This window comes from Lucilia sericata, unplaced genomic scaffold (assembly GCF_015586225.1).
Source record: "Lucilia sericata isolate MDLA Ls3-8-SP2 unplaced genomic scaffold, ASM1558622v1 Contig001140F_arrow, whole genome shotgun sequence".
Taxonomy (NCBI): Eukaryota; Metazoa; Arthropoda; class Insecta; order Diptera; family Calliphoridae; genus Lucilia; species Lucilia sericata.
The window spans coordinates 45,734-72,370 of record NW_023995111.1 but is presented as its reverse complement, the minus strand read 5'-3'; the positions used below and the strand labels follow the sequence as shown (position 1 = coordinate 72,370).

At 32.0% G+C, this 26,637-nt stretch overlaps 1 protein-coding gene across 1 annotated transcript; it reads left to right on the top strand.

Annotated features, from left to right (window-relative positions):
• Positions 1-1,751: 1,751 nt before the first annotated feature.
• LOC119610228 (protein spaetzle 4) lies at positions 1,752-22,461 on the top strand. Its single transcript, XM_037965358.1, has 3 exons — positions 1,752-2,557; positions 18,721-20,237; positions 21,436-22,461. Exons 1-3 carry the CDS (start codon positions 2,507-2,509, stop codon positions 21,884-21,886), a joined length of 2,019 nt encoding a protein of 672 aa, XP_037821286.1. The 5' UTR covers positions 1,752-2,506; the 3' UTR covers positions 21,887-22,461.
• Positions 22,462-26,637: the final 4,176 nt, after the last annotated feature.

Here is a 26,637-nt window from a genome sequence, read left to right as displayed (position 1 = left end):
TTATATAGGCAAGGTCAAATCATGGACCAATTTGAAATAGTTTTTTGCATTTTCGTTGAATTATGTGAAAAATTGCGACCTGTACATTATACCTGGACAGCCAGCCGCACAGACGGGTAAACATGCCTTAATGGACTTTAAAAATTTGATATGAATTTAGCACTTTTTTCAACGAATTTGCACTTTTTTGACCGTCATTTTGCACTTTATTCTGAGTAAGTTCTGACAACACTGCGCGGTACTGATATCGACAGCGACCACATGCTACAAGTTGCTACACCACGCACAAAGGTTAACCTCCAACAACTGCAGAAACCGTGAACTGCACTGATAGGTTACAAAGTAATAACATGATCACTTGGACCAATATAAAAACAGTGTATACGGAAATAGCTACCACTACTCTGCGAACCGGTGTTCAACACCTGAAATAAGCAGTGAGACTCTGGAGGAAAAAACGCAAGCGACGCAAATGACTACACAACGCTCCCTTACGGTCTAGGAGAACTGTGGTGAAAACTGCATCCAGAACTAATTACCGCGCTTCAGCCACCCCGGCAGTTCGCCGCAATCCAAGAAGACACTGCGAATCTGCATCAAAGATATGTATCAGAGTCTATTGTCCGATCTATAACACGATTTATTAAGTGTACGAACTCCTTCTTCAATTAATGGAAAAAGGGGATAATGATCTCATTCAATGCAAATGGCATTATTAAATGCCATCAGTAAAGTAATGAAAAGTTTACTACTCCAGCTTGAGTACATTTTACGCAAGGAACAAGCTGGATTCCGTACAGGGCGATATTGTGCAGATCACATTAACAACTTGAAATGGACCTGGTTATGTTGCATCTTAAGTCACTCACGTAATTATATAACAAGTTTTTGACTGGAACCCCCAGGGGCAACGTAGAAGAGTCTTTGCATGAAGCACCTGGATATTGCTGTACTAAGCGAGAACTAGAAGCAAAAACATTGGCCAACTGTAGAGTATGAACCCTTTACAATTGTTTTATATATTATGTAACATACATATATAAAGTGTAAAGATCGTGATCGTAACAACCAAACCTACAGATTTTCCAAATTTTCATTACCACTTTCCATTGAGGAACCTTCCCCTTAATTGTTATGTTTATATTTTGTATTATAATGCTATTTTCTTGACAACACTAAAAGAGAGCAAAAAAGGCAACAAAAACAACAGAAAAAACTTTACAGACATCATAAAATACACCACATGCATGCAACACTGCTGTGATTACCACAAACTTTAGTCATTTACACTCATATGAATTCAAAATGATCTAAACGCAACAAAAAAAATACGTGTTTGGTGGTCATTCAACAACAACTTACAATACAACACAACAACGACAACAACAGCAGCAGCAATACCAACAACAACAACAAATAGTTATGTATAGAAGAAAAAGTTGGGCTGAGTTGTGTTTGGTTTGAAGTTTTTTTTTTTTTTTTCTTCGCTCTCGTAAACGTTTGGCCACAAATAAATCGCATACAAAAATAAAGTTAAAGAAAGAAAACAAAAACTTTTAAACATAGTTTACTACGACGACTACGCTACCAAAAACGATGAATGACTGGTTGTTAGTTGGTTCAATAGTTTCAGTCGAGATGATTGTCGGATGTTTTGGGTGTTTGTTTATGGCCTGGAACTCGTCGTAGTCGTCGTCATCGTATTCATAGACGACAGACTATCAAGTCACAAAAAACCTGACAGACAAAACAGTTGCAATCGTGAGTGCAAAGCGTGTGAACGTGAATTTTACTTTTTCTAAAGTAACCAAACAATAACAATTGGGAAACATCAACAACAACTATCGCAGAAGAAAAATTATAAAAAAATTAAATAATTTTGTCAAATTATATCATAATTTTTTAAATATTAAATATTTTTATAAACTAAGTAAATTATTAAAAAATATACAGTTTCTTAAAAAATTATATTTAAAATTTTCTAAATCATTTTTGTGAAAGTTTGAAACAAAACGAAATGAAAAAAGTTTAACAAAATCATTTCGTATCAAATAATAAAAACGTTTTGTGTTTTTTTTAGTTCAGTGTTAAAATACGTGCTGTGGAAATTAATAAACACCTCAAATAAACGAAAAAAATATAAATAAAAAACGTTATATTTTTAGCTTAAATTCAAAGAATAAAAAATATAAATAAAATAACGTTTAAAGAAAAAAAAAAAGAAATTCATTACAAATTTGTCAGACAGAGAGCTTCTCTAATAAATGATGACAACTTTTTGTTTAATTTGCCAACAAATTAATTTGGTAATTAAGTGAATGTGTATGAGTGTATGAGTTTATTTAAAAAAGTGTAATATTTTAACAAAATTACAACATTTTTTAATTAAATATTACAAAATAAAACAATTCAACTACAACAACAATTAAAAGTGTTTTTATTGAATTATTTGCCGGTGTAATTTTTTCTGCTTTTAATAAAATATAAAAAAATTATTATTACCACAATGGAATATATAAATATGGATAAACGTTTTAAAATATCAAAAATATTAATTGTAAGTAACAATCTTAATTTTTCTTCCTTTATTCATTAATTTGTTTAAATTTTTCACCATAATGTTTGTGTCTTAAGTCTTTTGTTTCCTATAAATGTTTTTCCTCATCCAAAGAGTTTCATTTCATTTGTTTTTGTAAATTAAGTTTTGTTTGTTTAAAAATTTATCGCTCTGATAACAGCATGAACTTGTCTTTAGATCATTTATACTTATATACACATACATACATATGTAAATGTAAACTGTGCCTAGATCAATTTTCATTTTCCCACACTATGGGTTTGTTTTGTGTTTATACAACCAATAAACAGTTACACACTCACTTACAATAATTTACATAATCAATAAAAATTTAAATATGTCATTAAATTATATAATAAATAATTAGGCTGTTTTTTTTTTTTTTTGTTTGAATATACATATTTTAAAAGTTAGTTTTAATAAGATTCTAAATATGTATTTTAAAATTATTCATATTTTATAAAAAGTTATAACTTGTTAACGATAATATTACTTTGATTACAAATAGTAAATACATAATATTTAAATAATTTATATTTATACCCTACACCACTATAGTGGGGAGGGTATTATGCGTTTGTGCTGATGTTTTTAACACCCAAAAAATATTGGTCCTACATCCATCTTAAAGTATACCAATCGACTTCGAATCACTTTCTGAGTCGATTTAGCTATGTCCGTCTTTCCGTCTGTCCGTCTTGTGCGCACTCTACAAGTCACAATTTTCAAGATAATTTGATAAAATTTGACCCAAGGACGAAGCCTATTGAAAACGGTTAAAATCGGTCCATTTTTTCGTATAGTTCCCATACTTGTATCACTTCAAAAATCGGCAAAACTTAGTTATATAATGATACTGCTGATATTTGTAATGATCGGACCTCATTTGACCCTTTCCCCCATACAAAATCACCTTTAGAAAATGACTTATATTTCACTTATAAACACTAATATTAGCATGATATTCTACAAAAATAACTAATGTAGACGTAAATCCCTCTATTAATCTACTGTCTCCATATAACCCCTTTTAGAAAATTAAGATAAAAATTAAAGTAAATACTTGATTATTAAAAAATAATCAAAATTTTTCACATAATCACTGGTGTAGGATATCATATGGTCAGCCATGCCTGACTATAAATTCTTACTTATTTCAATAATAAAAATGGTATTTTGAAGAAATAAAACAAAAAACAACAAGTATCTACATTAAAATAAAAAATTTATCAATTTGAACATTTTCGCTTTGAACATTATTTGAAAGCCTTACAATTTGCAAAATACTCTATTTGCATAAAAGTCTTAGTCAATCAGAAAACACTGCATTGTGGGGTTCACATCTCATTTTATTTGTCCATATATATTGAAAATAAAGTAACGTACCAAAAGTATTAAAAAGCTCATATCTGGTGCTTTGAACATCCTTAGGAAACATGAACATTTGTATTAAAATAAAAGAGCTATGGGTAAAGAAAAAAGTGTCAAAAAAGTACGATTTGCAAAAAGAACTTTATTTTTATCTCTACAAAAATTTAGAGAATTTTTTGGAGATACTAGAACATTTTACATAATTATGTGCTTAAGATACCAATTCGGGGGTACTGTTATATGGGACCATTTTCCATTTAACTTTTTCAATTAAAATTTTCCTTAAACCAAAATATGCCAGATTTCATCAAATTATCTTGAAGGTTCATTTGGACACACAGACGGATGGACGGACGGACATAATTTAATCGACTCAGAAAATGATTCTGTGCTGATTGATGGTGTATGATTAATATTTTTTGGGTTTTACAAACATCATACATACGAATGTTATCGTTGTTTAAAAATGCATACTTTTGATTGATAGAATTATTGTAATTTAGATTCCAAAAATATCTGGGCTCTTCAGAAAATTGATTTCAGCAAACATACTTAAGGATATAGCTTAATCGGCTGCGGTTATGTTAGGAAGAGACCTAGGTTCATATTCTCTGTCTGCAATTTTTATTTTTGTATTTGTAATGACTTATTTAAGTACTTATCTGTAAGCGAGCGTGATAAATATTTTCCTCTAATGCCATCTTCCAATACTGTGTTAACTAAACTAATGAGTATAAAGAAAGATAGGGAGAATATTGATTTTGTCATTCCGTTCATAACACATCAAATAATTAGTGTTAGGCTCTCTAAAGTATATAGTACGTATATTCTAAGGCCTTATTAGAAGTTCGACAAAAACAAGAATTATAGAAACCACAGACTCTCTACTAAATTTTATGAGCATCGGTTCATAATTGAACCTATACCCCACATATAGGAATCTATTCAGCAAATGACTTTAATGGTCATTACGGGATTGAATATATTTACGAAATTCGCAATAAAAAATTTTTAGAACCAAAATAATCTTATCAAATTTTATCTATCTATCTATCTATCTATCTATCTATCTATCTATCTATCTATCTATCTATCTATCTATCTATCTATCTATCTATCTATCTATCTATCTATCTATCTATCTATCTATCTATCTATCTATCTATCTATCTATCTATCTATCTATCTATCTATCTATCTATCTATCTATCTATCTATCTATCTATCTATCTATCTATCTATCTATCTATCTATCTATCTATCTATCTATCTATATATATCTATCTATCTATCTATCTATCTATCTATCTATCTATCTATCTATCTATCTATCTATCTATCTATCTATCTATCTATCTATCTATCTATCTATCTATCTATCTATCTATCTATCTATCTATCTATCTATATATCTATCTATCTATCTATCTATCTATCTATCTATCTATCTATCTATCTATCTATCTATCTATCTATCTATCTATCTATCTATCTATCTATCTATCTATCTATCTATCTATCTATCTACCTATCTATCTATCTATCTATCTATCTATCTATCTATCTATCTATCTATCTATCTATCTATCTATCTATCTATCTATCTATCTATCTATCTATCTATCTATCTATCTATCTATCTATCTATCTATCTATCTATCTATCTATCTATCTATCTATCTATCTATCTATCTATCTATCTATCTATCTATCTATCTATCTATCTATCTATCTTATCTATCTATCTATCTATCTATCTATCTTCCAAATTCAATTACTGAACCAACTCTCTATAAAGGTCCACTTTTTATATCCTACTAATTTTTAATGTGTGACTTATCACAGATTACATCCAGTACTACAATTGTACATACATATATTAGACATATTTCTGAATATTACTCAAACAAAGATTTATTATTTCTTAACATAACCACATATTTTTTTAAATACATATGTTTGAATATCCAAATAATATACTCATCAAACAAAAGACTTAAGAAACAAACACGATTTCCCCATTACTATGAGTGTATGTATATTTCTAAAAACTATTGCAACACTAATACATAGAAAACTTCTTTATGCAATTTTAAAGGGAAATATTTAGAGTTTTTATGTTTTTTGTTTTACCTTGAATTTACAAAAGTTCGAAACGAAAAACATACATGTACTTAAATTTCTTAAGATATGCAACCAACAGTACTAATAAGTAGTTGATGTATGTATTAGTGTATCTACATATGTATTCATATTTTTCAAAGTATGAGTGTGTCAATAACACCTTATAAGTTTTTTCGTTGGTTGTTAGTTATTTATATTTACAAATTTGAAAAAATAATAAAAAAAATAACTTAAAGAAAGTGAAATTTTACGTATTTTGTCTCTCTCACTTTTTTATATTTAAATAAGCTACATATAGTAAATATAAGCGTATGTGTGTTTATGCATAATTATAAAACATGTTAATTTTTTTTTCAAAGTAAATTGTTTTATTATATTTGTCGGTCCGCTGACGGTTACCATAATCATATCTTGCAATTTGATGATTGTTATTCATTCATTATTCATATGTTTTAAATAGATGTTAATAAATTTTTAACTACTTTATTAGTTTTATCGATGATTACGTTCGTTTTTATAAGTAGTCAAGTGGACTGACAAAAAAAATTTCCTTTAAACAAATTGTTGTCTTTTTCTGTTTGTATTTGAATGGAATTGTTAGTTTTTAATTAACATTCATGATATGCAGTTTTTTTTTCTTTATTTATTTTTGTCGAATTTTCTTTTCTGAATATTTAAGTTTTTTTTTTCTTCAAGAAGTTGTTGGCATTTAATCAAATTTCAATGAATCCAATATTTTTTCAAATGTTTTAAACAGAAATTGAAAGCTTATATAATGCATTTTGCAATGAACTTAATATCATTGGTGTCATTATAATTATTTAAGTAGATTAAGAGCATTTGGGTGTAGTTCATTTTATAAAAGTGAAATACTTTCAATTTTTATTGGTGTATTATAGCGTTATCATATGGAACTGATTAACAAATATTAAAAATTTACTTTATTTACATATTTTCAAAAGTAGTACTCATTTTTAAAAAAGAGAAGAATCTAAACCATTACATGGATACAATAAATTCGACTTCTTTATTTAAAGGTTTCAAAATGTTCAGTTCTAGTTCAGTGCTAGTTCAGTTCTAGTTCAGTCCTAGTTCAGTTCTAGTTCAGTTCTAGTTCAGTTCTAGTTCAGTTCTAGTTCAGTTCTAGTTCAGTTCTAGTTCAGCTTCTAGTTCAGTTCTAGTTCAGTTCTAGTTCAGTTCTAGTTCAATTCTAGTTCAGTTCTAGTTCAGTTCTAGTTCAGTTCTAGTTCAGTTCTAGTTCAGTTCTAGTTCAGTTCTAGTTCAGTTCTAGTTCAGTTCTAGTTCAGTTCTAGTTCAGTTCTAGTTCAGTTCTAGTTCATTCTAGTTCAGTTCTAGTTCAGTTCTAGTTCAGTTCTAGTTCAGTTCTAGTTCAGTTCTAGTTCAGTTCTAGTTCAGTTCTAGTTCAGTTCTAGTTCAGTTCTAGTTCAGTTCTAGTTCAGTTCTAGTTCAGTTCTAGTTCAGTTCTAGTTCAGTTCTAGTTCAGTTCTAGTTCAGTTCTAGTTCAGTTCTAGTTCAGTTCTAGTTCAGTTCTAGTTCAGTTCTAGTTCAGTTCTAGTTCAGTTAGTTCAGTTCTAGTTCAGTTCTAGTTCAGTTCTAGTTCAGTTCTAGTTCAGTTCTAGTTCAGTTCTAGTTCAGTTCTAGTTCAGTTCTAGTTCAGTTCTAGTTCAGTTCTAGTTCAGTTCTAGTTCAAGTTCTAGTTCAGTTCTAGTTCAGTTCTAGTTCAGTTCTAGTTCAGTTCTAGGTCAGTTAGTTCAGTTCTAGTTCAGTTCTAGTTCAGTTCTAGTTCAGTTCTAGTTCAGGCGGTGGCATTTTCATTGAGGAATTTAAACGAAAATTTCCTTCCGACTTAATGATGAATGTAGCATCCATCAGGCTGAAATATCGGCGATAAAGAGTGCGTTAAATTGGCTAAGGTACTATCGGATATCTAATAGGGATATCAGAACTTATACCGATAGTCAAGCTGCTATTAAATTCCTAATTGGTGTGTTTTTCACATCCAAACTTGTCCATGAATGCCGGACGTCTCTCAATGAGATGGCGAGACATTCGAACATTCACTCTAATTTGGGTAGGGGACACGGGATTTCGTATGGAAATAGCATTGTTGACTCCTTGTCAAGAGCTGGCAGAATATATTAGAGGGGACTCTTCGGTACTTCTCATTCTTTAAATAGTACTTTTTTTAAATTTCTAAAATATTAAACCTGATTCTTTTTAGATTTTCGATAATATGAATTTAACATAGAAACATGCAACTAAATTTTCTCAAAGGGGATCTAATTGTACTTAAAATCACAACAACTGATAATAGACAATTTTTATGTAGGGATAAAGGTACCATCTTCTAAAGCGTACTTTTTAAATTTGCTATAGAAGATAATGTTTTTTATGTACATATATTATATACATACGTATATTCCATTACGTATATATTTAAATTGATAAATTTTATAAAGTTTATTTAAAATCGTATAAAATTTATAAAAACTTTACTTCCAACTTTTTCTTTAACATCTCTTTTAAAATAATGCATTTTTTGTCTGAATTTTTTTCTGTCTAACCATTTTTTTAAACCATTTAATGTATAATTTCACACCAAATTTAGTCATGTTAAGGTGTTTATGTGAAATTTTCTAATATAATCAGGTGTTTAAAAAGAATTTTAAAGTAGACATCAAGTAAACAAAATTTAATGCAACAACGACAACAATTATAGTAATATTAAAAAAAACAACAACAACTAAACTACTTACTACTGGCAACTTAAAAGTTGCAACAACAAGTCCACCAAAAACAGATAAATGTAACAAACAACTTTATTTTTAAATACTTGTAAAGCAGACTGTCAAACAGACTGGCTAAGTGACTGAAAGACTGTCTTCTACAAGACACTTTTCAATAACATAGAAATCACACTCTTTATTAACTCTTATGTCTGTCTGTATGTCTAGCTATCCATCTGTCTAGTAGCTACTTCTATATTTTTGTAACTTTTTTTTTTTTCTTTAGAACAAACCAAATTTGTATATAAAGACATAAAAACTTGTCTATTTGTGGTTAAAATAAATTAAGAAAAAAAAAACAACAAAAGTACTCTTTACTACTAGTAGTAGTAGTAGTAGTATTGACAATTTTCTTTTCAAGTAATAAATGTGTTGTTTATTTATTTATTTGTTTGTTCTTTTTTCTCTTTTTTCCACTTGTACTCGTATTTATTTATTTGTATTCGATTTTTCATAGAAAGTTTTCTTCATTGTATGAATGTGGCATCATAAATGATGCATGACAACAAAGAAAAGTTTAAGGTGTTGCGACACATTTTTTTTCTTGTTCAAAAACTAGTCAATCGTATGAAAAAATGAGTGGTAAAAGAAACTCTTAAGTATTTTTTTTTTTTTTTCAATTATTTTTTTAAAATTCCCTACTGTGTAATTTAAATTTAGAACAGTTTCATTAAAATTGATTTTTATAGACTTATTTATAAACTCTTTTATATATTGAATTAAAATGTAGGTACTTGCACTGGATTACTGGTAAATAAAGTTAACAATAATGAGGTAAATTTTATCCACTTCGAATATTTAGAAATTAATTAGAATGGGTACAAAGAAAACCACTTTAGATTCTAGCACAGTTGGATCTAGTGATTTCGCCATTACATGTGGAACCTTTTTTAAGGAACATTGATGGGAGATTTCAAAGTACTTTTAAACAGTTTTCAAAGAATTAGGTCTTTGACACTAGTTATATATTGCAACAAAAATCATTGATTAAACAAACAACTGGATTCAGAAACGTGTCTTGCCTCGAAATCTTGTTCGCAATTAACATTTATAAAACTGACACTGCTTGGCTTGTGAGGTTTTGGTAATCCTTATAACAAGGGGTTTTATAGGCTTACAGCCAATACGGAACTTTGAATTACGTCATGAGGTACCTCGCTGCTTATTTCTCTGCATTTAACTTTGGAGCCAGATGCTGGTATTTCTTGGCGACTGTCATAACCAGGCTTCCCCAGATCTGCAGACTCTTTGGAGTCAATAGCATTCAGATTTGTACGGCCCGGTGATACCGCCGAACTTACCTGGGTTACATTAGTACTTGACTTACCACCACCTGTAACCTTAGTTGGAGGTGTAGAGTCTCTGGAGATTATGAGGCCCCAATATTTTGGACAATGTTTCTAGAAACTAAAACATAAAAGCTGTCCCCATTTTATATTTATTTCCTGGTATTTGTTGTAGCATAGATAACGTTGCAGACGCTGGTGGATTTGACGGACTACACTGTTAGGATGACCAGTCTCAATAATGGGGAAAACTTCCTAATAGATGGTGAATAATAACCACCCCATCGGTGAAAAACAGACATATAGGAAGTAAATAATGGCAAAATGTCAAACCCGTTTTTCTCTAAGAAAAAGACCTGACAATTATTGGTTGATAGGAGGATGTATACATCAAATCCGAAGAAATTCAATATCGAACCTGTTGTGCGCAACTTTTCGTGGAATATGTTTGTTGGTAAAAAACAAAAGCCTTACGTAGTGTTCAATGAAAATATTATCATCCGATGTTCTAAAACTCAGTTTTCTGGAAGTAATTCCTAAGAATTTTGCAATCAGTGTTCGTGAGATAATAACACTCCCAAGATATCTGGATACAATTTCGACGAATCCATTGGAGCACTGTCGTTGTCATTATCAGAAAAAGAATGTGCTCCAGAGTTTAACTGTCATCTCCACATCCTCTACATTCGTCTAAATCTGCACGTCCAATTTTATATAATTGTGAAGAGACTTCACGTCCTGCTCTCGTCAGGGTCACCCCATAGCATCTTTGTGGTACTACCTACCGCTTCATTATTCCAAGAGGCCTTATGGGATTCTCTTGTCCTTATTTTCAATTTGGTCAAATGGTTTTGCGTTCGTTAGGTTAACTGCCTCGAGTTCCTTTCACTTTATAGCAAGAAAATTCGCTCTTTCGTTGTCGACTACTCCAAAGCTTACGTCTGGAAGAGTATTCGATTAAAGTTTACTTACAATCCAATACGTCCTAAGAGTTAACCTTATCTCAAAATATCACTCTAATTGTCTTCCGGATGTTGGCGCCATATTTATTATATCTTCACATTCCATTATTGCTTCTATATAAAACCCCAGGTCCATTTTGTCATCCAGTTTAGAACCATCCGTGTAGCTCCCTTCCCTTTGAAGCAAGTAAATTTGCTCTTTCATTGCCGATTACTCCAGAGTGTACTGGTAAATATGTGAGTCAAAACTTACCTTCTGGGTGTCAGTAAATATATTAACCCCAGTTGGTGCCATATTTATTCTATTCCTATTTATGCATTTCGTTATTGCTCGGTCTTCTATATAGACCTCCAGCCCGTTTTTTCACCCACTTTAGAAACATCCGTGTAGCAACAGATTGCTACGGGTATTTCTTCTAATGTTCCATGACATTATATTAGGGATGCGATCGTGCACGTCCGATGTTCTTGTATAGCTTTTCAATGTGTCCAGTTCTATGAAAGTTATGAGCCGATTGGCCCATGAAAACCTATATTTCAATGGGTAGATATAACTATGAACAAAGTGTCTTTATATATGATACCGATATTTAAAAAATGTGCTAACTCAATTTTGGGCCAAAGTAGTACCAAATGATTCCTAAGTGCTAAACTATAATGGAATATTTATTAAATTTATAAACAAATGACAATTTTCCTATAAAATTATCATCTTTTATCACGAGGAAAAAATATGTACTCAAAATATATAAAAATTTATGTTTGACTAAATTCAAGCTTAAATTTGACAAAATTTATTTCGCCACATTAAAAACAAACACATTTACTTAAGTTATTTGCAAAATATTATATTTACTATTTCTCAATTGTAATACAAAGCAATGTATTTATTTGCCAAAAATTTCAACACATTTTACAAAATCAACAAGTTTCCAGAAATAGCGAAAATAATGGTTAATTTTGAAAAGTGGCTGCAAGTTTTATACTAGTCCCCATAGACATTTCAGGCATTCATATTTTCTTGTATTAAGCATGATCAACGAGTAGATGCGTAGAGCATTATTGTTACAAAAAAAAAAAAGAAACAGTTGACAAATGTTTATAATGATGAGATTTGACTTAATACAATGTTATTATACATAAATAAATAAATAGTTAGTTAGTTGCATAGTTTGTCTAAAAATTAATGTATGTCTACGACTAAAACTAATACGCGTTTGAAAGCAGTTTATGGCTCATCTTTATCTCACTTCATCTTTTTTTTTCTCCTCCCAGTTTAAGAAAAAAAGTAAGACTTCTTCTCACACCGTCACCATCGTCATCATCATTATCATGTTTATTTGATTTTCAACACTATTTATGTTAGAAGTTGTTGTTGGTTTTTATTTTCAGTACAATTTTTCTATCTGTCCATTTGTTGTGGTGCCACTAACTGCTTTTTTTATTTGTTAATTTAATTGGCATTAAGTTGTCACAGACATTTCTATTTCTTCTTCCTCCTCAGCATCTTTAGCTTTCTGTTATTTCTACCATTTCAGCTGTTTTGCAGTGTCGAAAAAATTGGTTATGGGGTTTTAAACACACACATACAGGCACTAAAAAAGATTCATCCATTAACTGTGTTGTTAGTTTTAGTGCGTTTTTTTTAAATCTGGGTCGATTATGAAATTTTTTTTTAGTTTGTTTAAATACAAAGTTACAAAGAAGTTATTAAAAAAGGCGTTAAAAGATTTTATGTAATCGGTGAAATTATTAAAAACAAATTATATTTTTTTAAAACAACGACATAAATAACTGGGTTTATGAGTCATTTTTGTGGGTTTTAAGTTATTGAAATTAAAACAACGATGACCTTAAGAGTGTTTTGGTAAATCGTTGGCTTTAGGGTGTTTTAAATTATTTGTCAATTTATTTGGCAGAAAGCTTATATTTCAATAATATTTGTTGCTTAAGTCTTTCGTTTGTATTAATGTTTCTGACGGAAAGTTTGCTGTTTAAGTCTTTTGTTTTAAACAATTTTTTTTTCACTTTATTTATTTCCGGAAAGATTTTAAAATATTTCAATATTTTAATTTTATAGCCTATTCTATAGCCCAGACTATGGACTATTTTACAGTCCAAACTATTCTACAGTCCACACTATAGACTATTCTATAACCCAGACTATAGACTATTCTATAGTCCACACTATAGACTATTCTATAGACCAGACTATAGACTATTCTATAGTCCAGACAATACACTATTCCAGACTATAGACTATTCTATAGTCCAGACTATAGACTATTCTATAGTCCAGACTATAGACTATTCTATAGTCCAGAATATAGACTATTCTATAGTCCAGACTATAGACTATTCTATAGTCCAGACTATAGACTATTCTATAGTCCAGACTATAGACTATTCTATAGTCCAGACTATAGACTATTCTATAGTCCAGACTATAGACTATTCTATAGTCCAGACTATAGACTATTCTATAGTCCAGACTATAGACTATTCTATAGTCCAGACTATAGACTATTCTATAGTCCAGACTATAGACTATTCTATAGTCCAGACTATAGACTATTCTATAGTCCAGACTATAGACTATTCTATAGTCCAAACTATAGACTACTCTATAGTCCAGACTATAGACTATTCTATAGTCCAGACTATAGACTATTCTATAGTCCAGACTATAGACTATTCTATAGTCCAGACTATAGACTATTCTGTAGTCCAGACTATAGACTATTCTATAGTCCAGACTATAGACTATTCTATAGTCCAGACTATAGACTATTCTATAGTCCACACTATAGACTATTCTATAGTCCAGACTATAGACTATTCTATAGTCCGGACTATAGACTATTCTATAGTCCAGACTATAGACTATTCTATAGTCCAGACTATAGACTATTCTATAGTCCAGACTATAGACTATTCTGTAGTTCAGACTATAGACTATTCTGTAGTCCAGACTATAGACTATTCTATAGTCCAGACTATAGACTATTCTATAGTCCAGACTATAGACTATTCTATAGTCCAGACTATAGACTATTCTATAGTCCGGACTATAGACTATTCCATAGAGTATTCTATAGTCCAGACTATAGACTACTCTATAGTCCAGACTATAGACTACTCTATAGTCCAGACTATAGACTACTCTATAGTCCAGACTATAGACTACTCTATAGTCCAGACTATAGACTACTCTATAGTCCAGACTATAGACTACTCTATAGTCCAGACTATAGACTACTCTATAGTCCAGACTATAGACTACTCTATAGTCCAGACTGTAGACTACTCTATAGTCCAGACTATAGACTACTCTATAGTCCAGACTATAGACTACTCTATAGTCCAGACTATAGACTATTCTATAGTCCAGACTATAGACTATACTATAGTCCAGACTATAGACTATTCTATAGTCCCGACTATAGACTGTTCTATAGTCCAGACTATAGACTATTCTATATTCCAAACTATAGGCTATTCTATATTCCAAACTATAGACTATTCAATACTCAAGACTATTCTATAGTCCAAACTATATACTATTATATAGTCCAATCTATAGAATATTCTTAACTTCGTTCGAATTGTTTGATTTTTTTTTTTAATTTAGAAATGGAATTTTAAAAATGTTATTTAAAATGTTGCAGTTTCATGTTAAAAACCACGCAGTTTTTACAATTAAAATTTATATACACAATCACTTTCAATAACAACCCATAAAAAACGAAAGACTTAAGCAACATGCACCGTTCAAATAACCAAACAATTATTTCAAAATAAATTGGTTGCAGTTTTTCAATCAATTTTTCTCCAGCCATTAACTACAATAAATCATGTCACTATCAGGTGAAATGCAAATTCAATCAACTTAAATATATTTAAAAAATATTTTTTACACTCACACACACTTATAGAAAAGAAAGTAAAAACGTTTTTAATTTCAATTTTTTTTTTCCTTTTTGCCAACCAAAAGAAAATTTTGCTTTAAAAATACAACATATTGTGGCGAAAATAAAACCAAAAAAACACACGCACAAATTCAATCAACGTTGACAGTCTGGTCAAGCAAAACTATAAAAAAACAGTTCAACCAAAACTGAACAGAAATATTAAAAAAACAAAGTCTAAAGAAAAATTTCAATATGTAGATGCATAAAAATAAATACAAAAAAAGAATATAAAATATACATACAATAAACCACAACAACAACCTACAAGACAAAGTAAAAGTTGTATGCCAAACAAAAAAAGAAACAATTTTTCATTATAATTATTATTACTGTTTTTTTTTTTTTTTTTCTTCTGCTGTCCGTCCATCTTTCTTTCACTTTTATCCAAAGTGTATACAAAAATGTTTAAAAGTAAAATGTTGAAAAAAATAAGAATCAATGAATTTAAACCCTTTACAGAGGAAATATTAAAATGGAAAACTTTCCATTTCATTACAAAATTAAATTGGTTTAACAAAAGAAAATAAGCCCAATATGTTTATGGTTGAGTTATTAGCCAATAAAAGTTTAAAAATATTTATGCCTAATAAAAATTTCCGTTTGTCTGTCAGTCTGTTTGATAAACGTTATTATAAGTTTTTATATCTGTTATTCAATATTTATAGTTTAATTGCACAATTTGTTTGATTAATTTTAAGCAATAAATGTTGATTAATGTAAAACTATACAAATGTAAATAATTAAGTTTTTAACTGCAGAACTATAAAAAATTATTGTTATTAAACTGCTTTACCTTTTTGTAATTTTTTCGTTAAATAAATCGTAAATCTAAATACCGATACTATCATCTTTTCATCATATCGTTTCACTATTATTTATAGCTGTAGCGCCGTTTAAGGGGCGCTTAGAATTCTTTAAATTTATAACGATCTCTATATATTGTTCCGCGCACTAATGTGAGGGGAGCCTTCAGCACTTCCTGGACTATACCGTTTACTCCTGGCACTTTACCAAGCTTGTCCTTTTGTCCACAGATGGAAAAAAGACGTTTTAAAATTATACACGCTTGGTACCAAATTGACACTAAAGCGTTTAATTATATCTATTGTCAAGTGTTAAATAACATGCATTGCCAGTTGTGAAATTAGTCAGAAGTCTATATTCGCCTTTGCAGATTCTTATACAGCCTTCACCATAGTGTGTTTAAGAAAGATTAGTTTTATAAAATTTCAATTTATTTCATTTTTCCCAATTCTACCATTACGTTAACAAAACAAACAAATAAACGAAACAAAATACACAAAGCAATGAAACCAACACACATCCAAACATACGTTTTTTCCAATAACCAATGTTGTTGTTGCTTTTTTCTCATTAGATCAGGGATGTATTTTTATGTAAACATATACAAAAAAGTGAAACAGCTGTTTCCATCTAACTTTGTTATTGTTTTATACCAATCGTGTAAACACAAAAAGTCATACGGATGGAATTTCATTTACTTTTTCATTTTCATGTGATCGTGTAAAGGGCCCTTAAGCATGCAAATAATTGTTTTTTTTATGAAATTTTCAGAGGTTGTCTCGGATTTTTGCTCATATCTCCGTTATGTATGAACGGGTTTTACTAATTTTACTAAAACTTCTCGAAAGCATGCCTGACAGAATTATTGAAGATTTGGATCCCGAAGATATCTAGGATCTTCAAAAACTTGATTTCAACAGACAGACAGAGAGATAGACACTCCGACGTTTATGGCTTAATGGACTCCGTTATCTAAAAGGATCCAGAATATATTAATAATATACTTGACAGGGTCGGAAAATTATATTGTGGAAATTACAAACGGAGTGACAAATTTATATATACCATTCTCACGATGGTGAAGGCGGCGGCTAACTACCAAAATTAAAAAAAAATTTCATAATATTAATTTGTTTATATGGAATATCTTTTCGGAGTGAAAACAATGTGTTATAAAAGCGACAGCGCTATGATGTCAAGCACAACGTTGCGTTGTCGAAATGATAACGATGCGTTGTCGAAATCACTACGATGTATTGCCAAAATGACACAAAGCGTAATCGAAATGACAAAATGCGTCGTTGCAATGACAACGATATGTTGTCAACATTACAGAGGAAGTTGTCAAAATGATTTTATACACACATAAAAAATGTGGTAAGCTCACTTTTGACAACAGATTGTATCAATTTCGGTACTTTTCTACCTGGTTTTTCCCTCTGTGTAATTGTTCCAAAGAATAGATAATATATTGACTATCTACACAAAATCATCAGATATATGTATATCTAAAAATATAAGATTTGTTATAATTTTAATAATATCAACTACATTTTAGAACTATTTTACTGGTTTTAATGGACCGATGCTCGTAAAATTTTGTAAGAAGATTTCAGTCGAATATAACATTACTATAACACTATAGAGGGGAGGGTATTATGCGTTTATGCTGATGTTTGTAACACCCAAAAATATTGGTTCAACACCCACCTTAAAGTATACCAATCGTCTCAGAATCACTTTCTGAGTTGATTTAGCTATACCCGCCTGTGTAAACCTTGTGTGCACGCTACAGGTCACAATCTTCAAGATAATTTAATGAAATTTGTCCAATAATCTTCTTCAGACCCAAGAGCCTAATTAAAATTGATCCATTATTTCGCATAGTTCCCATAAGTCTTAATGATACTGCTGATTTTCGTAATGAGCGGGCCTCATTTGACCCTATCCCTGACATAAAGTCCCCTTTAGTAAATTATTTGATGGTCAAAATTCACTTAAAAACACTAACCTAATAACAATTGGATCCTATAAAATGAATTTAAAAAATGTTGAATCATACAAATCTGCACAAGATTTAGACATTAGTTTCACACGTTACGCTAAAAATAGCAGATTTATAATGCATATACTTATGTATATAAATACATACAAATACTACTTACATTTATGTTTAAATATTACGATTATATTTTAACTATTACGAAAATTTTGTGAAAAAAAATTTTAATGCATTTTATAAACCGGTTGAATTACATTTATCTACGAGTAAAAAAGTCTATTTATGTTAAATGTAGTTTGAATTTATTGTTGCGTTGTGTTTGGGGCTGTACCGGCATATGAATGTGAATGGTTACGGGTATTACCCAATTTTTGTCTTCAAATCTTAAACTGAATGTTGAAATTATTAATATTTTTTATTTCTAACATGTGTCTGCAAATGTTTAATGGAAATTTAATGAGATTATAAAAAAGAGATTATTACATTTAAAGTAAATTTTCCTAAAGCAGTTAGATAATAGTTGGATGATAAGCAAAATGTTTCTAGGAAAGTGGGAGTGATTGTTAGAGAGTTAATGATGAATTTTGATATTTTAGATATGATTAATCGGATATGGGGTAATTTAATTAAATTACAAATGTAGCCGAATGTAAGAAAAGTAAATGAATATTAAGATATTTTTCTAAATAAATACTTTCGATTTTTTGTTTTAAATTAAATTTTTATGCAGGAAATTTAGGTTCAATATAAACTAATTTAAATTCAATAATTTCCACCATTTTAATTCAAATATTTATCTCGTTATTTCATTTCAGGGTAATTTAATATTCCTCCTACTTTTTGCTCACACGATCGACGAGACTTCTTCGTTTGGTTTCGATTCGGCAACATCATGTAGCCCGAATGCAAAACAATCCAGAAGAGGACGTGCTCAAATGTTAGCCGCCATACCCTGTGATCTTACAACACAAGCTTATTGTAATCTACCAGGAGCAGCTTATCCATGGCACGCTGTACGACGATTCGTTCACGAAAATCAGGGTCTAATGAAACGAATGTATGGCGATGTCCGTCATATATCAGTACTACGAGATGAAATCATCAACAATGAAATCGATGTCGAAGATATAGAGTTGGCTGCGGAGCGATATTCCCGAGATGGTTATAATCGCAGAGCTTCAAAGTTCATGCATAATCGAGAAGATTTTGAAAATTTCAAATCGAATGATGTGCTAAGAGAACCTCACTTCAGACCAGTCACTACAACTACCACCACTACTACAACAACCACAAAATCGCCAGTAAGCACAACTGAAAAACTAGAGACTACCACCGATAACAGTGAATTAGAAAAGACTACCAACTCCGAGACCGAAACAAAATTGAATCCTTCCAATATTAATAACACCAATACCCATGAGTTAAATCAGAAACTGGAAAATAATTTCAAATCAAAATTATTGCAAATTGAAGAAGATCCAGAATTAACTACAAAAACCGATTTGGAAAAAGACTTAGAAGATGGTGACACCACAGTTGAGGATGAAGAAGACGAAGATGTTAATATTGAATTTAATAGTGTATATGAAACCCCCAATGAAACTATATCTCCAGAAAAAACTTCAGGCGATAATATAGAAATTGTTGATTCTCCACAATTGGGTTTAACTAATATAACAACCGATTCCAGTGTACATTTAACAACAACTACAAAAACAGAAAGCACTACCTCTTCCCCCATTACAACGACAACTACTAAAACCACAACTACTACTATTAAACCCGAAACTGTAGCCGAAAGAGCTCCATCCAAACAAAGAAAACCTTTCATACCCTCTTCACAACGTCAAAGACCTTCACAACATTTACACAAAGTCGATTCTACCATATCGGCTAAATTGAAATTAAAAACAAATCCCACATCAGCCTCACCTTCTAGAATAACTACCACAACTTTAGCCAGCACCTCTAATAATGAAACTAAAGCTTCGGATATCTCATCCTCCACTACACCTCTTACCTCTACCAAAACATCACCTTTTAAAAGTCATCTGAATAAAAATTATAATCGCTATACTACTCATAATAATCGTTATGCTTTACCCACTACCTCACCGCCAGGCCCACAGTTATTAACACCTACTGTACAGCCGTTTAAATCGAATCCAGAACTCTTATTGGGTGAGAAGATAAGAAAACCTGTTGCAAGTGCCACACCATCGATAAGTGCAGCTGGCTTGGCCTCTAATAAGCCGGTGCTAAAGGATAGTCAGTTATTCCAGGATACTATGAAACAAGAAGCACCTGCTCCGCCGGTCAACGCAAGAGGAGTGTAAGTATTTTCTTTAATGCAGAACATAATTATTATACTTTTAGTTCAGATCTATCTATAACACAAAACTCTTTCGTCATTTCCGAAATTTCCCATGTTACCTATTAACATTCTAATAGTAGTTATACTTTGGTAGGAAAGTTTACAGTAACTTTGAATCCTTCCAATATGTTAACAATATTGAGAAGCACTAATTGTACACTCGTAAATATTGATAATTGCTTTCCTCTCTCGAATCAGAATAGGAAATAAGTTAGAGAGTAGGAACTATATGTACCCATTCAAAACAGACACCTAAGACCACTTGATTGATTACAAATCAGACTTAGCGACTTGACGAATGTTGTATTTGATCCTGCTGAGGTTCTTAAGAGAATGTCACAGATTGGTAACAGCTATGTTGGTGTAATAGTTGGTTTGATCCCTCTTTTTTAAAGAGAAACGAGGAAAGAAGAAAGTGTGATATGAGAGTATGGAATAAATAAATGAATAGAGACTAGAATTTCAGAGAAAGAGGGAGTAAAATGAGAGTCTTAGACTCAAAAGGTAATATTAGTGCAGTCGGGGGCTTTATAAACATGTCAGGAACTTGATTTCGGTAAAAATTAGGATATCTCTAAACGATATCTTATCAGTTTGCTGTTCTCTTTATGGCTGATATCTCGGCCTCAATTGGACTACTGATTGTGAAAGTAATCCTAAAATTTCTCTGGATGATGAGTACGATTATGTATCTATTGCATTCAGTCTGAAAGCAGTTGCGAGTGCAATTTTTCTGGCTAATAGGTCTGTTGGAGGCCAGTTTAGCAGCGTAAATAGGGATTTCGTTGAAGTTTTTTCCAGTGATCAAATTATTAAAAACGACATTGTTTTCACGACTTTATCAAGAAGTTTGCAGTTAGAGTTTGAGTTAAGCGTTTGATAAAACTTTTCGATATTTGAAAGATTGATTAGTGCATTAGCATTCGTTTTAACATCGAACATGGGCTCCTAATTGTACAAAATAGTGGCTCGATGTATCTATCGTATTCGTATCGGAATTAGTAATATAAAGGATTGGTTCCTTTGTCAATAACATAATATGTTGTACCATGACTACAAAAAAATCTAATTATTTGCAGTTTTTTTCAATTATTTTCAGAAATATAATTCAAAATGCCTATTTGTATATTTTTAACATATTTTTCTTCACTTACAGTAACGCCTGCCCAGTAAAAGAAGAAGTGGTCGCTCCATTTTGGGCCAACAATACACGAGGTGAAGTTTTGGCTCTACTCAATCTTTATCCATTCGAACAGTATGTACACTGGGAAAAATGTACCCACGAGCATAAACAAATGTATTGTCGTGAAGGTTGTCGCTGCGAGCAACAATATCGGCTACATCGTCTATTGGCCTACGATCCTCATAACGAATGTCGTGGCATATTTTCGGATTGGTTTAGATTCCCCTCATGCTGTATCTGCAAGTGTTATAATATACCGCTAGACTTTAGGGCCACTTCCAGATCGCCACGTTCAGAAAGCGGTACCAGTGATTACCGACATCCCATAGAAGTGGCCGAAGAACAAGTGAAAAATGCAATTTATGAACATGCCACCGAAGAATGGTATCGGCCAAAAGATGAATTTGATTTTTATGAAGGATAAATTAGAATTCTAAACATTTTTTAATGTTTTATATTTCAAGTAAATTGTATTGTTTTAATTATAATAATAATTATTATGTTTTATGCAATTGTTGTGTTAAACTTTTTTTATTTAAATTTTATTTTTTCTTTGTTTTTGTAAACTAGTCGCAAAATTTGTTGTTATTTATTATGATTATTTTATATTATTAAGTTATATGTATTTAAATATCGACATTATGTTTTTGTAAATATAGTTGAGCATAATGTTTTCTTTAGCGAAGAACATACATAATTACTGAGCGTTTGTACCTTGAAAATACTTTAAAACTTTGCGCGAAAGCCTCCCTCCGACCTGAAGGAGCTAAAGTTTTAAATTGTTTAGCATAATTTTTTCACATTTTTTATTAAAGTTATTGTCACACATTAAATTGCCATAACAATTTATTTATAATTATGCATTTTTTTTATTAAATTATTTAACGCATTTTCAAGTTCATTTTTTAAAAATTAATTTATAACATTTTTTATATGTATTTGTATAACTTTTAGTAGTAATTTCTTGTAAATATAATTTTTGTAAACTTTTTTACTTTATAAGGCTAGTGATAATGAAATTTTGTTATATAAGCTTTTTAATGATATACACATTTATATTCTATCTATTCTTTTAATGTGTATTTATTACATAGATTTTTTTCTTTTTAAATATTATTTATATATCACTTATATTTAATGTGCAAATACTTATTGTCTATTATTATTTTAAATGTTAATTTTTTTCTTAATAAAATTTTGAATATAATTATTATAAAAATATAAATATTGCTTGATTTTTATTTAGGAACAACTAGTTCTATAATAATATCTGATCTTTTTCTCCACAACAGAATTACTTACTGTGTAAAGTAAGTTGCTGTATACGGATCTGTCACACATTTGATTTTTATACCCTACACCACTTTAGTGGGGAGGGTATATTGGGTTTGTGCTGATGTTTGTAACGCACAATAATATTGGTCCTACACCCACCTTAAAGTATACCAATCGGCTCAGAATCATTTTCTGAGTCGATTTAGCTATGTCCGTCCGTCCGTCCGTCTGTCCGTCTGTCCGTCCATGTAAACCTTGTAATCAAAATACAGGTCGCAATTTTGAAGATAATTCAATGAAATTTGGTACATGATCTTCTATTGTCCCAGGGACGAAGCCTATTGAAAATGGTTAAGATCGGTCCATTATTTCACCTAGCCCCCATACAACTGAACCCCTCGAATAGGGCTTTTAAAACTTGTAATCAAACTACAGGTCGCAATTTCGGAGATAATTCAATGAAATTTAGCACATGATCTTTTATGGTACCGAAGACGAAGCCTATTGAAAATGGTTAACATCGGTCCATTATTTCACCTAGCCCCCATACAACTGAACCCCCGAATAGGGCTTTTAAAACTTGTAATCAAACTACAGGTCGCAGTTTTGAAGATAATTCAATGAAATTTGGCACATGATCTTTTATGGTACCGAAGATGAAGTCTGTTGATAATGGTTAACATCGGTCCATTATTTCACCTAGCCCCCATACAACTGAACCCCCGAATAGGGCTTTTAAAACTTGTAATCAAACTACAGGTCGCAATTTTGAAGATAATTTAATGAAATTTGGCACATGATCTTTTATGGTACCGTAGATGAAGCCTGTTGAAAATGGTTCACATCGGTCCATTATTTCACCTAGCCTCCTTACAACTGAACCCGCCGAATAGGGATTTTAAGTTCCTAATTATGTTTAATATACTCATATCTCGACAAAAAGCTGCAATAACCAAGTTGTATACAAGACTTGATGACACCCACGAATTCCATAATAATAGGTTCTCATATGACCCTAGCCCCTATGAAAAGCCCCCATCAAAATTTCACTTAAATGTCCACAATTTTATTCAACAATAAACGGCTTAAGTATGTATATCTAAGGCAAGGTACAATTCAACTTAAATGCTTTATTATGGCAACTAAATCACATTATATTTTTGTCAAAGGTGTAGGGTATTATATGGTCGGCCTCGCCCGACTATAATTTCTTACTTGTTAATATTAAGGAGATTCAATGTAGGAGAACCATAGGCAGGAAATGGGGTCTTAGTCCTACTATGAAACTCTGGCTTTATATTAGTGTTATCAGAGCAATTCTAACTTATACTTCTTTGGAGATTCAATGTAGGAGAACAGGAAATGGGGTCTTAGTCCTACTATGACACTCTGGCTTTATAATAGCGTTATCAGACCAATTCTAACTTATACTTCTTTGGACAAAAAGTGTGATAGCAAACTACTACAGAGAGTTTAGTGTCATTTTGCATTAAGATATGAGACGATACTATCGAATGGCTCACAACTTTAGGTGAACTAATCAAAGACGGTTATAGAACACGCCATCAATGTATACTGGACACATTGGAAGGCTATACACAAACATCGGACACCACCAGACACAGAATATGTTGGGAACTATAGAGTGTCATGGTCAAGCGGAACATTACACAAGTGACTCTAGTCGCAACACTCCAAGCAATAACGGAATGCGTAAATAGGATTAGAATAGACATGGCGCCAATAGGGCATAACATATTTTCCGACAGCCAGAAAACAAATGGACGATTTCAGGTGATAAGACCGTATTGGGTTGTAAGAGTGCTTTAACCTAATACTCTCTCAGTGGTAAGCTTTGCATCATTCGAAACAATTAGGGCCGAATTAAAAATATGGTCGAGATAATCCCATAAGGCCTCTTGGAGTAATGAAACGGTGGCTAGAGCCACAAAGACATTGATGAATTGTGCGTTCCGGTGAATGGTTATCTCCACGAACTATATCAGTTCTTGCCTGTGCGTAACCTGCAATTATTACTAGCGAAGTCGTCAACAACACTTTTCAACACCAGGACGAAGGAACCCTTGGCATCGTAATCGATGGAGTCCAATTTCCGACAGTACACCACCCAAAAATCCACTTGACTTCCTCAGCTTACGCCATTGCAATCAAGCACAAATTTCGAAATAGAAACAAGGTGCTCAAAGCGCTAGCTAACAGCACTTGGGTTATGGATAAAGAAACCTTGTTAGAAAACGAAGGTCCTCCCAGTCAAGGAACACAATGACTAAACAGTTCCTCCAGGGATATCATCGGTGGGGTCATCCCAACTTTAAAATCACACAGTTGGTTACTCCCCCGATGTCGTCGGAGAGGTCATCCCAACTTTAACATCATACAGTTGGATACTCCCCCGAGGCATGTCAGGAAGAATCTTCGTACGAGGAAAACATACGCAGATATGTGCAGAATCTATTAGATCAGTCCTTGTATACGGCACCTTTGAACGACATTCATAGAGACGCCATAAATTCCGCAGCCGCAGGATACCGCTTGAACGTCGTACTTGGAGGTCGCCCACCGCCCATAACCATAGACACAGAATAAAACCTGCCGCGGAAAACAAGAGTAGTTCTGGCACAACTAAGATCGAGATGGAGCAACAGGCTTAAGGCCTATTGGTCACGTATATACCGTTACGTACCCAACGAATGTCCTTCAAGATCCTCATGACCCCACCACATATTCAACCGCTCTGCCAACCGCCCCCGGGCATATTTCCTTGATATCAGACCGCATCTTGGTGTATTGCAATCCGGGGGTAGATAGGTGCTACCAATACCTGTAGTCTTCCGGGACTATAAATTGGAGTTGACAATTTACTGCCTGGCCTAGTCCTTGCATAAATTGGAAAGAGGTCTAACCAGAGCACTACGGGTGGCCAGTTGCCCACAGGACTTATCCTGGCTGGTCAATTGGTTGAGGTTCCTTCGGGATCCATGTAGTGGCTGTGGTTGAAACCTAAATCGAAGGAAGGGGGTGCTTGGTTAAAAGACTGATACACGGTGAAATATAAATTTTCAAGATACATTTCTGTTATCGTTCCTAGATGCAAGGAGTGGTACAAATTACAGATCATGACTGTGGATTAATAAAATGTTGGAATTGAGCTGATAATGCAAAGATTGGGTAAACGAAGATGAACGATGTTTCTGATGTCTACTTTGATTCTATAGAGAGAATGGAGTGATTGATGGATTCGACAGATGTGTGATGGTGTAACGATGAACAAAAACAGATCTGGCAAAAGGGGAAGGATGATATATTGCAAGGTCGTCACTGCACTTTCTTTAATTTATTAGCGATTTTCCAACATGGTTTAATGCATGCTCAAGTTATCACAGTGGGTCTTTGCAGCCACTGAAATGAAGTTTTGTCAATTAATATGATATGTGTTTCGGACTACCAATTACGTCCCCTAGGTGCTGTTGCCGAATCAACAGAGCCATAGTAGTGTGGTTGGGCGACATTATGTCGGGGTATATTGACATTATGTCGGGGTATATGTCGGTTATATGTCGGGGTATATGTAGCACATTCTTTGTCATTGTCAGGCATTTGTCGAAATTAAAACATAACATAACATCCCTTACGAATACTGATTGGAAAAATCATAGAAATTACGTTTAGGAAACTGAGTTTCTGAACATTGTTTTTTTTTTTTACCAACAAACATTTTCCATAAAAAGGACCGTACAATAGGCCCGATAGTGGCCAGGGTGTATTTCTTCGGATTTGATGTAATATGCATCCTCTTATCATCCAAACCTGCGTAGGATCATAATCTTGCATTAGATTTTATGTATCACATCACGAATTATCGTGTTTAGGAGATATCGT